The sequence below is a fragment of the Notolabrus celidotus genome, chromosome 4 (genome assembly GCF_009762535.1).
Source record: "Notolabrus celidotus isolate fNotCel1 chromosome 4, fNotCel1.pri, whole genome shotgun sequence".
NCBI classification, from domain to species: Eukaryota; Metazoa; Chordata; class Actinopteri; order Labriformes; family Labridae; genus Notolabrus; species Notolabrus celidotus.
Window position 1 is genome coordinate 11,914,400 of NC_048275.1, and position 13,797 is coordinate 11,928,196.

Genomic DNA, 13,797 nt, shown 5'->3' on the forward strand with positions numbered 1-13,797 from the left:
CAGCACTTGGTGTAAGAAATATGAGTGAATTTCAATAAAAAATACAACACTGTGTGGGCACAGAAGAAAACATCCTAGACCACAGAGTCCAAGCCTGACTGCAGGGGCACTTCTATATCCACAACTTGGTTTTTCCCACATCTATCAAAGAGTAATCTCTTTTTTTAATGACGTCTATTGAAACCTAATGATAGTCTGCTCTATAACGTCACATACGTTCACTCCTCTCTGATTCAGTTATTAGGCCTACCTGAAGTTGCAATGTGACATCGCCTATTTCAATTAAGCCCTGCCTGTCTCACGGATTCAAGGACTAGACCCCAAAAACAAGAATCAGTCTATTTAAATGATCAAATCTGATGTTCCAACTTTGACTCAAAATATTTTATTTATGTAAAGACGTGAAAAAGTAACTACATTAAGAAAAAACACTTGTTTATCATCAGACACACTAACTTGAAATACAGCCTGTGAACAGCCAACACCTTAAAACTGTGTACAGGAGTACAGACAACACCCACTGCTCCAAGCATGGCCAAGCTAACTCTTCTGGATCAGTCACTTTTTTTTTGTTCAGGCATTCATGTCCTTGTATTCAGTACATTCCCAGAAGGACTTGTCAAAAGTGACTTGTCTAAATGTCTTTCTGTGTCAATCATCCAGTTTAACCGGATCTCATTTCGTCACAGGGGCTTAAATGTTCTGAATAGTGTACTGCAAATTCATCCACCCTTGTGCTCAAGACTTACAAATATGTGTGTCTACAGAGTAAACAGGCTCTTATTTTATTATAGTGTCAAACATATGCAGGTGTTTAGATCCATTCCGGAACCAGATTCATAACCAGCTTACATGTTATCATCCACTTTATAGTTTTATACATAATACTTGGATGCTATTTTGTCTTAAGTTTACGTTGTAAAGTCATTTTGGAGCAATATTGAACTAGACTTTCCTCCTTATGGAGTTTATTTGGTCCGCTTTGGCATGAAAAATAAAGATTTAATTTATGGGGGTTTAAAAAAGTATCACAAAACTATAAATAAAGTGTATTAGAGGGTGTCATTGGAGGTTAATTGTTCTATCGGCGAGGCAGCAATGTCACTTGAACAGAAGTATAATACAAAAGCAATATTTTGCTCATTTGCTTTTCAAGCTGGTTTTTCAATAAATACAAAATATTTTACAAAGAGGAACAGAAAAATTCCAGGTACAAAAACAGAAAAAAAGTAAAGAAAAATAGAGCAACTGACGGTGCAAACAGTCCGTCTAAGCAGAGTGAAGAAAACATGTATCAGTCCTTGTGCCAGGATCCAGCCACAGTCTTCACAGAGGACTTTCTCAGTCCATCCTCACCGCCCGTGTGCCTCAGTTGGATACTAGCGGCCTTATATCATGACAGCGTCATCATCAAGGGCTTCTCTTCCTCCCGTTCGGTCAGAAGGTTGGAAATCATGTAGGACGAGAAGAAGCAGAACTCCACGGCGTAGCTGAGCTCAAACAGCTCCAGGTTTAAACTGAGCATCCACTCGAACACAGCTGACAAGTGGACGTAGTAGTACTCTTCCTGGGTGAATAGAAAAGTATCTGAAGGAGTTCAAGTTAAGAATGTACACATTGGGAAGTGGAAGATATATCAGGTACTACACAAAGCTGACGTGTTATTGGCTGCCAGTTTATCCACCTTTAGTAGGCTAACATAAACTTGTGTTTTACAGCGGCAAGCTGACACATCTGATTTACCTAGTTTTCAAATGTTACTGAGTTCAACTGCATTTTTTCAACATCTCGACCGCACTTCAGATGATCATAACTTGTTTCCCCAGAGTTTCAAAAGCACTGAAAAAACACTGAACAGGCCTAACCTGCCTCAGTAGTGTGGGCAATGGCAGCATGGCATGTGTTGATCTATCCTATCACAGTGCCAGCCAATTGTTTTTGTTTCTTTATCACCTGAAAATTATCCAGGAGTCGCAACAAAACAAGCTTTTTTATCTTGAGATGATGAGCATTATAACGGCTTTGTTATCACCTGATATGAAGAAAAAAACAGCCGGGAATGAGTCCTTTTCATGAGGAAACAGTAAATAAAATGTATGGATGCATGCCCACTTAGGGGCTTCCCTATGTTTCCTCTAGATGCCTCATACTTCATAAATGCTTTCATCTACAAACTAATGATTACAGAATCGTGAACATACTTTGAGTTGAGCTACAACAAATTTAAGGCTTAGAGATGAATCCTAATTTATAGCTGATGACATGTTTCTTTACATCAAGCTCTAAACGTCATTAGACAACTTTGGTTGACTTACTGTGAACCTTCTGGGAGTAAGAGTGTCAAAGTCAACCAGAAGGTTACAGGAAATGTCTGGTTAAAGATTAATGTAGTTAAATTTACCAATCATTCATTTATCTAACTTCTGTTATGTGGCCTGTCCCACTTTGTAAACAGAGCAGCAGACTGAATCCATACCACACAAAGGGACTGTGGAGCCAGGGAGCAGCTGGAGAGGGAAGCTCTAGCATCACCGCTTGAGTAAATAGATGAAATTAATAAAATGTTGTTGTTTCCAGTCAAACCATACCAAGTGGCAAACATCCAGCCTGCTTTTCAATCACAACACACTATACGCCTGTCAGCCTGCACTCTTACAAAAGTGAGAACATGTCCTCACAAAGAAAGGATACAGCAGATGGTTACGATGGCTTGAATCACAGTGGAGATGATGCGGTATGGGAGGAGAAACTTCTCATATCCTGTTAGCACACACCTCCCAGTCAGCCAGGTGAGCAGGACGGTGTAGAAGCAGATGCACATGAAGCTGACAGCGGCTCCAAAGTAGTGCAGTAGAGCCAGGTAACCGGGCTGTGGAGGACAGATGTGAGGTTTAGGGGTCACGAGACAAAGAGGTAGTTCAAATCAGGGGAGAGCTTCTATAAACATTTGTGGATCAGTGAATGTGTGGAGTGAAAATCTGGAATGCAGCTGGAATGAAACAAAAAAATAAATGATAAAAAATGGATTGGTTAAATAAGAATGCTTTAATAAGAGTTAAATTAAAGAGAGTCCTCAGTTTGTTGTTGTTTGAAGACATTTAAAAGTGCCTGTTTGTCTTTCACTTCTTTTTTGCACACTGGTTTATGGTTTTGTGATGTCTGTACATAGTAACAAAATGTTGACATTTGGTTTATGATGATGGAAGCAGCTGCTGGGCTAATACGTGTATGGTAAAATGGAAAATATTACAAGGCTGACGATGACACTAAAGTCAGAGCTGGGAAAAAGAAGTTCAAACCAACCAACCCTGAAATCTGTGGATGTCCTTTATAAACTTTCTTTGTGCTCATCAATCATTACAAGACACAGAAACAGTTCAGTACCTCTGTTTGCTGTCTCCACACAGGTGCAAATCAAGGCTGTTCAGCTTTAATGTTAACATAATGAAGTCCTGGCAGATATGATATGGGGGGCCCTGATGTTGTAGATCAAAATTTGTACTTACGTTGCAGTTGCCAGCTCCAAAAGCCCCCATGGATGCCACCACGCCGAACACCAGTGCAATCTTGCTCAGCATGGCATGACAGGCATGTTTCTCCATGATGTGTGCATGGTGGAATATACAGAACATCAGGACTACAAAGAGGGCCACAGTTAGTATAACACACATCAATCATACCATACACATTTTTAACGTGTGAGGACTTTAAGAGACAAACTCACAGAGAAAGGCTCCTGCGTTGATCGTGGCTGTAAAAAGGGAATTTTCTGGTGCATTTGTTCCACTCGAGCTGGAAGTACATTACACATCAGATTAGTTATTTCCCATTATTTGATTGTAGTAGAAGGTATAAGCGAAGGTAACGTTTCATTCTCACCTTATAGTTGGAGCAAGGCAACAGCCATTGGTTTGATTCCCTAAGCAGTATCTGTCATCCCCCCTGATATCAAAGAGATTAGGTTATAAAGTGTCTGCTGTGACAAAATGTTGCTGGTCAACTATAAACTATCCATGAGGCAGTACTCACCAGTCACTGAGAGAGCAGACATGATTGTTGGAGTAGGCAATGCCATATCTGCAAAGGTATAGAAAAAGATTATGTATTTTGATATAACATATTTATATTTAATAGGAACTAAAATCACTGTCTGGGTTTTTGTTTTTAAATAATATGTTGTGGCAGGGCAACAAAAGGGCATTATCTCCCACTTTTCAGAAAGTAAGCATTAAAAGCACCTTTTGTTTTGTTCACTTCAGGAGCATTTCAGGATAAATTTGTATATTATTATTTATTTTGTATTATAATTTGTATATAATGATACATATTGAATCTTCCTTAAACTACAAAGATAGACCAGTGAAAGTTTTATGTGTATCTAACAACGTCCCTACGTTTCATGCTGTGCTAAGAAATTTGATGTATAAATGTATGTCGCTTAGCTGATTCAGAAAATGAAATTTAAAGGGAGCTCACTCAGCCCACATTTAGTGATGCAGGGTATTTTTCTTGTTTTTGGAAACAATGGAACAAATGTCTTCTTATGTTTAAATCAAAATTAATGTGTAAACTGTAGTTATGTGATCTTTTTATTTCTTGTTGGACATGTATTTCACTTATTTCTAGTCTTTTATATTCTTTTTGTGCTAATATGGACCTATGGGTCTGAATACAGCATCCATCCATCCATCCATTATCTCGACCCCTTATCCCGTTAGAGGTCACGGGGGGCTGGAGCCTATCCCAGCTGGCTTCTGGCAGAAGGCAAGGTACACCCTGGCAACCTATCACAGGGCTGAAATACAGTATATATATCTATTTTTTTTTTTTACCTCCATGAAGCTTATTGCAGAAGAAACCATAGGTAGTAAAAAAAAAGATACCTCCTCATTTCAGTTACTGTCATTAGTAAACCCTCACACTTACATCTGTCATTTGGAAAATAAAGACTTAAATGAGTTTAATTTAACAGCACTGTTAACTGCGTCAATTAAGGAGGAATTGGCTTGCAGGTAATATGTGTATTTTTTAACTCCAAAGCCTCTAACAACAACAACATGAGCAACAAGAACCATGTGTAGAAAAATATTTTTGCATGCTAAGCTCCAATCATTTTGTTGATGTCATGGCGATTAATCAACAAACACCACACATACAGATGTTGTGAACACCTGGCTGACAGACTGTGTGAAAAACAAACACACTGCTGCAATTTTAAAAAAAAGTCACGTGTGGTTAGTTTATTCTAAATCTATTTTCATAATTAAAGATATATGTCACTATGAGGTATAAAGTCAAACACCTGGATGTGACAGAAAAGAACGGCATAAATCTTAAGAGACCTACTGCATGGGTAACCACTAATGATGGGCACATCAATGATAAACAATGAATGATGAGTCTATTAACAGGAATGTGTTTCAGTTGATGGAGCAAGTTTATGAACAACATTACCCTTCTGAAACGTCTGTGCACACCTTACGTCAGCCAAAAACCAGCCAGATCACATATTTCCAGACTGCTGTTTCATTAACATAACAGGTAAGGGAAGCTAGCCGATGAGTTTCCATTGTGCTTCCAAATGAAATGCTAAAGGTGAAGCGTTAACAATGGGAAGAATACGACAATAAAATGCATGTGAAAAGTCCATCTGCCTTAAGTATATGATGTCATCTCAGCACTTCCTCTTCAATGCTGAGTACTATTAGTGTTACATCCTGAATTTCAATGCTATTTCTGTGAATGCACAGCTCAAATACTAAATCTTGATAACCATGAAATAGTTCTGATGTGTCATTTTCAGTGGCACATATCAGAAGTCACACTATCTGGAAAACAAAACAAACAGCCTCATTATTATCTCCAAGTTTTCCAGATATGAATAAAACTGATAAAGGGATGTTCTTAACAACAACATCACAATGTTCAGCTGTTTAAAAATGATGTACACTCTGTACATTTGCATGCCAGCACACAGACAGACACAGAATAAAGGTTGTAAAAACAAATGTTCTGATAGTGTCGCCTGAGCGGAAAGTCAAAGTGTGAATATGTAGTAAACTTACACACTCCACGTTCCAATGAAGGACACCAGGGAGAGGGAGATGGGGAAGATCACCCAGAGCACCATGTCTTTGTGGTGAAGAAAATAGGCAAACAATAAAAAAGAGATTCCTTAAGTTTGGTTGTCTTCAAAAAAGTAAACAGCAGACCTATTCAGGGGTTCCAGAGATGCCTTAGAAAGTCTGCATTATACCAGCTCGGTAAGACTAGTGAAAAAAAAATTAAGTCCTGACTCTGTGAGATTCAAGTGCTTCTTCAAGCTGCACTGCTGCTGGAGTCCTCCTCCATCCAGAGACTAGTCCTGCTTTTAAGGGAGAGCCTGTTTCTCTGCCACTCCTTCAGAGCACCACCTTCCTCTGTCAGAACAACTGTTGAGAAACAGGGGTTGGCCTTTTTGACGCTGCAACATTGTCTTACATAAAACAGACCTCACCTTTATTTTCCAACATTAACCACTAAACAGTTTGTTGGACAAGGCGGCCATACATATAAAAGAAAAAGTCCTCAAACATGTAAGCGTGTATCTATGTCATCATATTGGTGTTGTAATAAATACTGAAAGGAGAGCTCTGACGTTTTAAAATGCTTTGTTATTCCTTTCATCCAGTTGTGGATTGTGGGTACTTTTACACCAGTAAGTAGAGATTTGAGGCACTGCTTTTGTAATGTTACATAATATTCACTCCATTTTATTTTTACAAGAACTTTTGAACTGGTAATGCTACTTTGCAAAAATGTTTAATCTCTATCCAAAAGCTAAGTCCAAGTTATCATTGTTGTATGCACATTTAAAAACACAAGTGCCCCAATACTGTGGGATAGTTTTACTCTTAGTGCTCTTTAACATAGAAAACCCAACAAGGGAAGAAAAATGAAAAAAAATAGGGAAGGGAAAGTACAGAAATTACAATTAATCAGCCAAAAAATCCATCAGCATTTGAGTTAAAGAAGCAAAAACTTACTCTGCAGCTCAATGTCAGGCAGACATGGAACATATGATGCAGTGAAACAGATGCAATACTTTTACTTGTATTATAATATCATTTAAGTGGTGTTCTCCTAATTCAGTTGGCCAGATTTGAATAGTAAAAGTTAATATGACTACTTTTCCTACTACAGCTGTTGTGTCTCAAGTGTTAAGGGGGGAATGGTCTAAGCCCTTCATTTTTTGGAGGCTTATGTCTAAACAACTTTGTTAAGAGGATACAATAAAGAGTTGCTATTGGTCATTGCTCTTAAAGTATGATGCTAATGAACCAAACATCCAGACAATTAACTATTTCAATGTCATGACTCACAAATGTTAATCACCTTTTTAGTATGCATTCTTTAAAATGACTAATGGTGAACTGTTTCGCCCTGTGCATTAACAAAAGAAGGGTTATTATCAGAAACAGATAGTTAATCCTCTGTTCAGGATTACGTGTTGTCTACCACATGAGGTCCTCATTCATTTTCAAAACAAACAAAATGGCGGCACACATGAGATGGGGACTTCGTCAAGTGCTCCGGACAAGAAACACGGCTAGTTTTAGGTTTGAGCCTTTCTATATTCCACATAAAGTCTGGTACACACATAATGCAGCAGGTGTAATGTGTTGTTAAATTCCTGTAAGCAGAAATATCATATTCAGACATGTGATCATTGTGACTCTTAGCTAGTAGCTACTTAGCTAAGTGGCAAACTGCGACACAATGTGAAGTAATGGTTAGCAGCTCTAATCCCATCCTTGTGTAATGTGGTTAAAGTTGGATAGGGTGAATTCATTTTAACACTTTTGATATCATTCATTCTAAAACGAGTGTTTCCCCATTCAAAGCCTGTATCTTAGCTGGGGGTAGCTAGCATGGACTGTGAAGTTGGTCTGATAAACGTGAATGACACTGCATGGCTTCACCTGTTTGTAGGATGTAAATCAAACTGCTTCACTTAGCAATTACATACCGTCTTTTCCCTACGGTGGCCCTGAAGGACAAAACTAATTTACAAAAGATGAAACACTTTTACAAAGTTGGAGACAAATGTAAATTTTGGAAAACATTTTCACATTTTACAAAATAAAATTACATTAGCAAAACACTTTTACCAAGGCCAAAACAAATTTACATTTAAGGAACCAAATTTACAAAAGATGAAACACTTTTACGAAGCTGGAAAGAATTTGACAAACGACGGAACACTTTTACCGTGAAGTCTGACTCAGTTTAGTCTGAGGTTATGTGGTCTGAGGCTGTTTCATCTGAATTCTGACACATGAAGGTTTTGCGGAGACATGATGCTTTTTCAGCTGAGGTCTGACACCTCTCTCTGAGACCGGAGGATGTCCTAATATGTGAATCATGTCCATCTCCGTTTGGTTTCTCTCCATCAAAACAAACTAAATGACCCCTCACTTGATAATTTCAAGATTACTAAAGATGAAACACTTTAACAAAGTTGGAGACAAATTTACATTTTGGAAAACATTTTTACAATTTAGAAAACAAAATTACATTAGCAGAACACTTTTACCAAGGCCAAAACAAATTTACATTTTGGAAAACATTTTTACAATTTAGAAAACAAAATTACATCAGCAAAAAACTTTTACCAAGGCCCAAACAAGTTTACATTTAAGAAAACAAATTTGCAAAAAATGAAATACTTCTACAAAGTTGGAGAGAATTTGACAAACGACGGAACACTTTTACCGTGAAGTCTGATTCAGTTTAGTCTGAGGCTTTGTGGTCTGAGGCTGTTTCATCTGAATTCTGACACATGAAGGTTTTGCGGAGACATGATGCTTTTTCAGCTGAGGTCTGACGCCTCTCTCTGAGACCGGAGGATGTCCTAATATGTAAACCATGTCCATCTCCGTTTGGTTTCTCTCCATCAAAACAAACTAAATGACCCCTCACTTGATCATTTCAAGATTACTAAAGATGAAACACTTTACCAAAGTTGGAAACAAATTTACATTTTGGAAAACATTTTCACATTTTATAAAACAAAATTACATTACATTACATTACAAATCTTTTGTACATTTGTTTTCTTAAATGTAAATTTGTTTTGGCCTTGGTAAAAGTGTTTTGATTTTGTCTTGTTTTATAAAATGTAAAAATGTTTTCCAAAATGTGAATTTTCTCCAACTCTGTAAAAGTGTTTCATCTTTTGTAAAAAAAAATTGTCCTTCAGGGCCACCGTATTTCACCATCAAACCACCATCTTACGGGGGAAATCGCACTCAAGTCCAATATTAATTTACATGTGCTAATTTACATATTTTTCACTATAAAGATTTCAAGACAAGACCAGATGCTCGTACCACTCACAGTGCTTGACCCAGCAGAGCTCAAGGAAAGTTCAGCTCCGACCAGGGACAGCAGGAACCACACGCTTCTTAAGTGAGAACAACACTTTCATAGATGTGTCATCTTTCATCTTGAGGTAATAATGCCATCATCATTAACTTTACTAAGACATAGTCTGTTTTAATGTCTTTCAGTAAGACACCTGTCGATCCAGACTCAAGACACTCCAAACCCCAGAAGTTTGAAGTTCCTCCCTGGGAAACCTGTCCTAGGAAGTGGGACTCTTGACTTTCCCTCCCCAAGCACTGCTGAGTGCTCATCATTAGCCAGGTTGAGATTTATGTTTTGTTCGTCCCACGTTTTCTGTGGTTATCTTTCAGAATTACATTTTTTTAAAGGATACTCCATGGTGCTGAAATGCTTTCTTGCATGTAGACATCACAAAAAGAGAATGAGAAAGATGTACATCTTCAACTAAGATGGATTTGTGTCTGCCTGTAAAGACTGTCTGTCAAAAGAAGAAGATTTTATGAGGTGTAATTGGAGGTGTATGTGTTTAGGTTTCACCGCTCTAACTTACTTTGCCATTGGATATTATCTTTATTAAGTTGTCATGGTTGTGTCATCAGTTCCGGACCATGATGGAGTAGCCTGAATATCTGACAAGATAATAGTAGTGCAATGACACCAAAAGATAAAACAGGGCTCCTGCAAATTGAAGTTACTGACAGAACAAATGCATCCTGCAGATACTGTGTTTTGTTTGCTTACACATTTTGTCTCTCCTCACTTAAATGAATACCTCAAACAAACAGTTCCAAAAGGTATGAGTCTCTTGATAAAAGCTGGCACAAGGGGATCTTGTGCCTCACTGAAAGAGATAACATGGATAAGATTCTGCCTCTTGTATCTTCAAACACATGAACATGTTAACATGTTACTTTCAGGAACCTGTTTGAGATTGAAGGAGTTAAGAGTGTGTTCTTTGGCCCTGACTTCATCACAGTCACTAAAGTAAGTATTAAATGTACTAATACAGATAGTTTGTTTGATTCTGCTTCCAAACATTTTTGTGAGACAGATCATGAGATGTTTCTTTCTCTATCAGATGGATGAGGATGTGGAATGGACAGACATCAAGCGTCACACTCTGGAGGCCATTGCTAAGTTCTTTGAGAGTGGAGATCCAATAACAACAGGGGCAGTGCACCATGAGAGTAGTAAGTTTGAAACTTGACTTTAGATAGCAGAGGAGAAATTGGAAGGTCATTTACTTTCATATAAACACAAAGTTAAATTTAGACAAGGGATGCAGAGAATATTGGTAATGGTAATTGGTATTTCTCTCCAAATTTGAATAGTTAAAAACATTTTACCATTCTCCATTTAATCTAGTTACCAAGTACATCTCTTGCACAGAGTGAAACATTAGAATTTTGATTCTACAGCACACTGTTTTTTTGTCCACGAAGGATGCACCCAAGTGGAATTGTCCTTTAAGATTTTATTATTCATTAATGAATTAATTATCTTAAATCGCCTAAAAAAAAAACAAGTCATCATTTTGTTTTTGCAGCCGGATAGTAAGATACTATATCTAACACTGTCGATACTGTAATTACATCAACCTACAGACCCAATAACTGTCAAAAAGGGGAGAAGCAATACCTGCATTTGATGGTTTTTATTCCAGTCTTTGTTATTAACACATGAACAACACCCTTACATTGAAATGTGATAATGCATTCTTGTAATTATGTGTCTGCTTGATGATGATTTGTGTAAATAAGTTCACACTAGACATTTTCTTTGATTCAGGTCATTCTGAAGATGATGACGATATTGTATCTATGATAAAGGAGCTTCTGGATACCAGAATCAGGTACAACACTTTTAACCTTGAGTAGAAATTGTTTGATTGTCCTCCTGACTGTTTTTAAATCAAACCCCAGAACACCCTTCTATTCCTTGGCTTTTTGCCCAGCATGAGAGTTTCACTTATTTTTCTTTTCTATTGGTTTCTTTTCTATCTACACTTTTTCCTATTTCATTGCATTGTTTTTAAATATGTGTTTTTGTGTTTTTTATGTTTCCTGATTGTAAGCACTTTGGTCAACCTATGTTGTTTTAAATGTGCACATACATTTGGATCTGATTGGTGTTCATGTGTTTTAGATGTCATTTAAATCCTTATCAAATATGTCTTTTGATACTGCTTTGCACAGCACTCATAAGAATGAGGCCATCAGTGTTGTTTTTTCTGCTTTGTTCTGTCCTATCTGATATCGTCCTGTTCATTCACAAGACCTACAGTGCAGGAGGACGGAGGAGATGTCATCTTCAAGGGGTTTGAGGAAGGTACAGTCAAGCTCAAGCTGGTGGGTTCCTGCACAGGGTGTCCCAGTTCTACAGTTACCCTGAAGAACGGCATTCAGAACATGATGCAGTTTTATATTCCAGAAGTGGACAATGTGGAGCAGGTGATTGTAAACTGTGGTTTTCTTGTTGGATGTATATTTTAAATGAGCAGAAAGTATGAAGTATGAATCATGACATGCAGGGAATTAATGCATTAATTAATGCCCTTTAAGACTGCATTTTACAATATTTTAAGCCTTTTTTTAGCAAGTAGGGTGAGATAAAATCCTGAAATAAAGAAAAGATCATCTGATCAGTAACTTCATATATAGTGTACTCTGTTTGGTATTCGGGGTTTGCAGGATATAATGTTTCATCACAGACTGTGATCTCACCTGTAACATTTTATAATTTATTATTTTCTAGGTGGAAGATGAAGTGGATGAAATCAACGCAAAGGTTTTCTCAGAGCTGGAGCGCAAGTTACAAGATTAAAAACATCTCCCAGTGCACTCACGGATTGTATCAGAAGAAAAAGATGTTCCACTGTTTAAAAACATAGCCATGCATTTTGTTCACAAAATCTCTACGTTCACAAGAATTAAGTCAGTAACTATTCACTGTTTTTTATTTGCACAATATAACTGTTAACGGTTGAAGCTGCAATATGTATGTACATAATGTAATCCCTTGTTACCAAAAGAAGTAAAAACTGGAAATTTCTGCGATTCCAGAATGAGCTGTTATCTTCCAACCTGTCTAAATGCTCTACTCTGATGGTTGTAAATGTTTGATGTATTTATTTCTTATATATATTGTATATTTTGAAAGAATATTTTCATAGAGTGAGGATTACATGAACATTTTGGACAGTGTTCATGGTCATTCAGAGAGATGATATGATAAAGTATTCCTTTTATTGCAACACAATACCAAGATACCAACACAATATGAGAAACCCCTATTTGCTTGTCAATGCATCATCTGCAATATGTTTTTTAGGCCTAAGTTAAAGCTGCTGTTGGTAGTCACGGAGTAAACATCTGTTCAGAGAGAGGGACTTCGAATGTCAACACTATCCCTCCCAACCAGATTTCCTCTTGGCCCCCCAACACAGATCGTCGTGTGCAGTCGTGATAGTGCCGGACTCATAACCAATCAGAGGATGTAGTAGGGGCTTTTTTACTAATTAAAAAAAAAAAATTACTCCACTTACCTATGAGTACCGATGACCATTTTGACCTTTTCCCCAAACCCAGCATCAAAAAAGTAATGTTTCTTACACCATTCCTACCAACAGCAGCTTTAAAGTTATTTATTAGGCCTAGGTAGATTGAAGTATCATGTCCTTAAGATCTGCTTGCTTTTGCACATGCTTTGTTCTCTGTCTAAGATGTACTGTATCAAATCAAAGTTCAAAGTTTGGAAGTATTTCTTTGTTGTCGACTCCTTATTTAAATTATTCATACAGGGAATGACCATCCACCTTGGATCATAATTGCTACGACAATAAAAGAACATTATATTGACTTTCCAAAAAGACAGTACACACTAAGATAATCATTCAATTTAATCCTGGAAGCTTTATTTGACAAGTGAGTAAACAGAACTGCAGGTCCTTTATCCCAATTGCAATCAGACTGTTTAACAGCAGCACTGCAATGTCCCCTTAATTATCTGTTATCTTCATTTTACTTCATGGCGGTTACTGTGTGACTTGGCAATATGTCTTAATCTGCCCGGGTCACTGTTTATGATTCACACCAACAAATAATTCTGTCAATCTCACATCTAAATCGCACTGTGCTTTCTCATAGTGTGTATGTTTTTATTTAATAACCTGGTGCAATTTTATCTGTGCAATAACATACATCACTACCTATTCATCAGATAGAAGTGTACATACAGTTGTGCTCATAAGTTTACATACCCTGGCAGAATTTGTGATTTTTTTGGCCATTTTTCAGAGAATATGAATGATAATAGAAAAACATTTTTTTCACTCATAATTAGTGGTTGGGTGAAGCAAAATTTTTATTAAACAACTGTGTTTACTCTTTTTAATCATAAAGCACAACAGAA

At 37.3% G+C, this 13,797-nt stretch overlaps 2 protein-coding genes across 11 annotated transcripts; one reads left to right on the forward strand and one right to left on the reverse strand.

Annotated features, from left to right (window-relative positions):
- Window positions 1–369: 369 nt before the first annotated feature.
- On the reverse strand, window positions 370–8,363 carry si:dkey-228d14.5 (uncharacterized protein LOC796266 homolog). Of its 10 annotated transcripts, none has more exons than XM_034682205.1 (8): window positions 8,251–8,363; window positions 6,066–6,132; window positions 4,030–4,077; window positions 3,880–3,942; window positions 3,725–3,792; window positions 3,507–3,637; window positions 2,692–2,869; window positions 370–1,587 (listed from the first exon to the last, which is right to left on the reverse strand). In XM_034682205.1, the coding sequence occupies exons 2-8, from the start codon at window positions 6,128–6,130 to the stop codon at window positions 1,394–1,396; spliced, it is 747 nt and encodes a 248-aa protein (XP_034538096.1). In that variant the 5' UTR covers window positions 6,131–6,132; window positions 8,251–8,363; the 3' UTR covers window positions 370–1,393. The 10 variants fall into 10 exon arrangements, with proteins under 10 accessions (XP_034538096.1, XP_034538092.1, XP_034538097.1 ...); XM_034682201.1 differs by having other exon boundaries at window positions 6,066–6,431; window positions 8,251–8,267; XM_034682206.1 differs by lacking the exon at window positions 8,251–8,363 and adding an exon at window positions 8,009–8,018.
- zgc:110319 (uncharacterized protein LOC796111 homolog) lies at window positions 7,470–13,146 on the forward strand. Its single transcript, XM_034682198.1, has 8 exons — window positions 7,470–7,598; window positions 9,344–9,450; window positions 9,552–9,687; window positions 10,305–10,371; window positions 10,466–10,577; window positions 11,176–11,239; window positions 11,663–11,837; window positions 12,142–13,146. Exons 1-8 carry the CDS (start codon window positions 7,501–7,503, stop codon window positions 12,208–12,210), a joined length of 828 nt encoding a protein of 275 aa, XP_034538089.1. The 5' UTR covers window positions 7,470–7,500; the 3' UTR covers window positions 12,211–13,146.
- The last annotated feature ends 651 nt before the right edge of the window (window positions 13,147–13,797 follow it).

Excerpts from the sequence above, each read along its gene's own strand:
- si:dkey-228d14.5 (XM_034682205.1), bottom strand. The coding sequence starts at position 6,130 with ATGGTGCTCTGGGTGATCTTCCCCATCTCCCTCTCCCTGGTGTCCTTC. Across the intron at positions 4,078-6,065 it reads TTCATTGGAACGTGGAGTGT|ATATGGCATTGCCTACTCCA; the intron begins GTAAGTTTACTA and ends ATACCTTTGCAG. Across the intron at positions 2,870-3,506 it reads TTGGAGCTGGCAACTGCAAC|CCCGGTTACCTGGCTCTACT; the intron begins GTAAGTACAAAT and ends TGTCCTCCACAG.
- zgc:110319 (XM_034682198.1), top strand. The coding sequence starts at position 7,501 with ATGAGGTCCTCATTCATTTTCAAAACAAACAAAATGGCGGCACACATG. Across the intron at positions 9,451-9,551 it reads AGGAACCACACGCTTCTTAA|TAAGACACCTGTCGATCCAG; the intron begins GTGAGAACAACA and ends AATGTCTTTCAG. Across the intron at positions 11,240-11,662 it reads CTTCTGGATACCAGAATCAG|ACCTACAGTGCAGGAGGACG; the intron begins GTACAACACTTT and ends TTCATTCACAAG.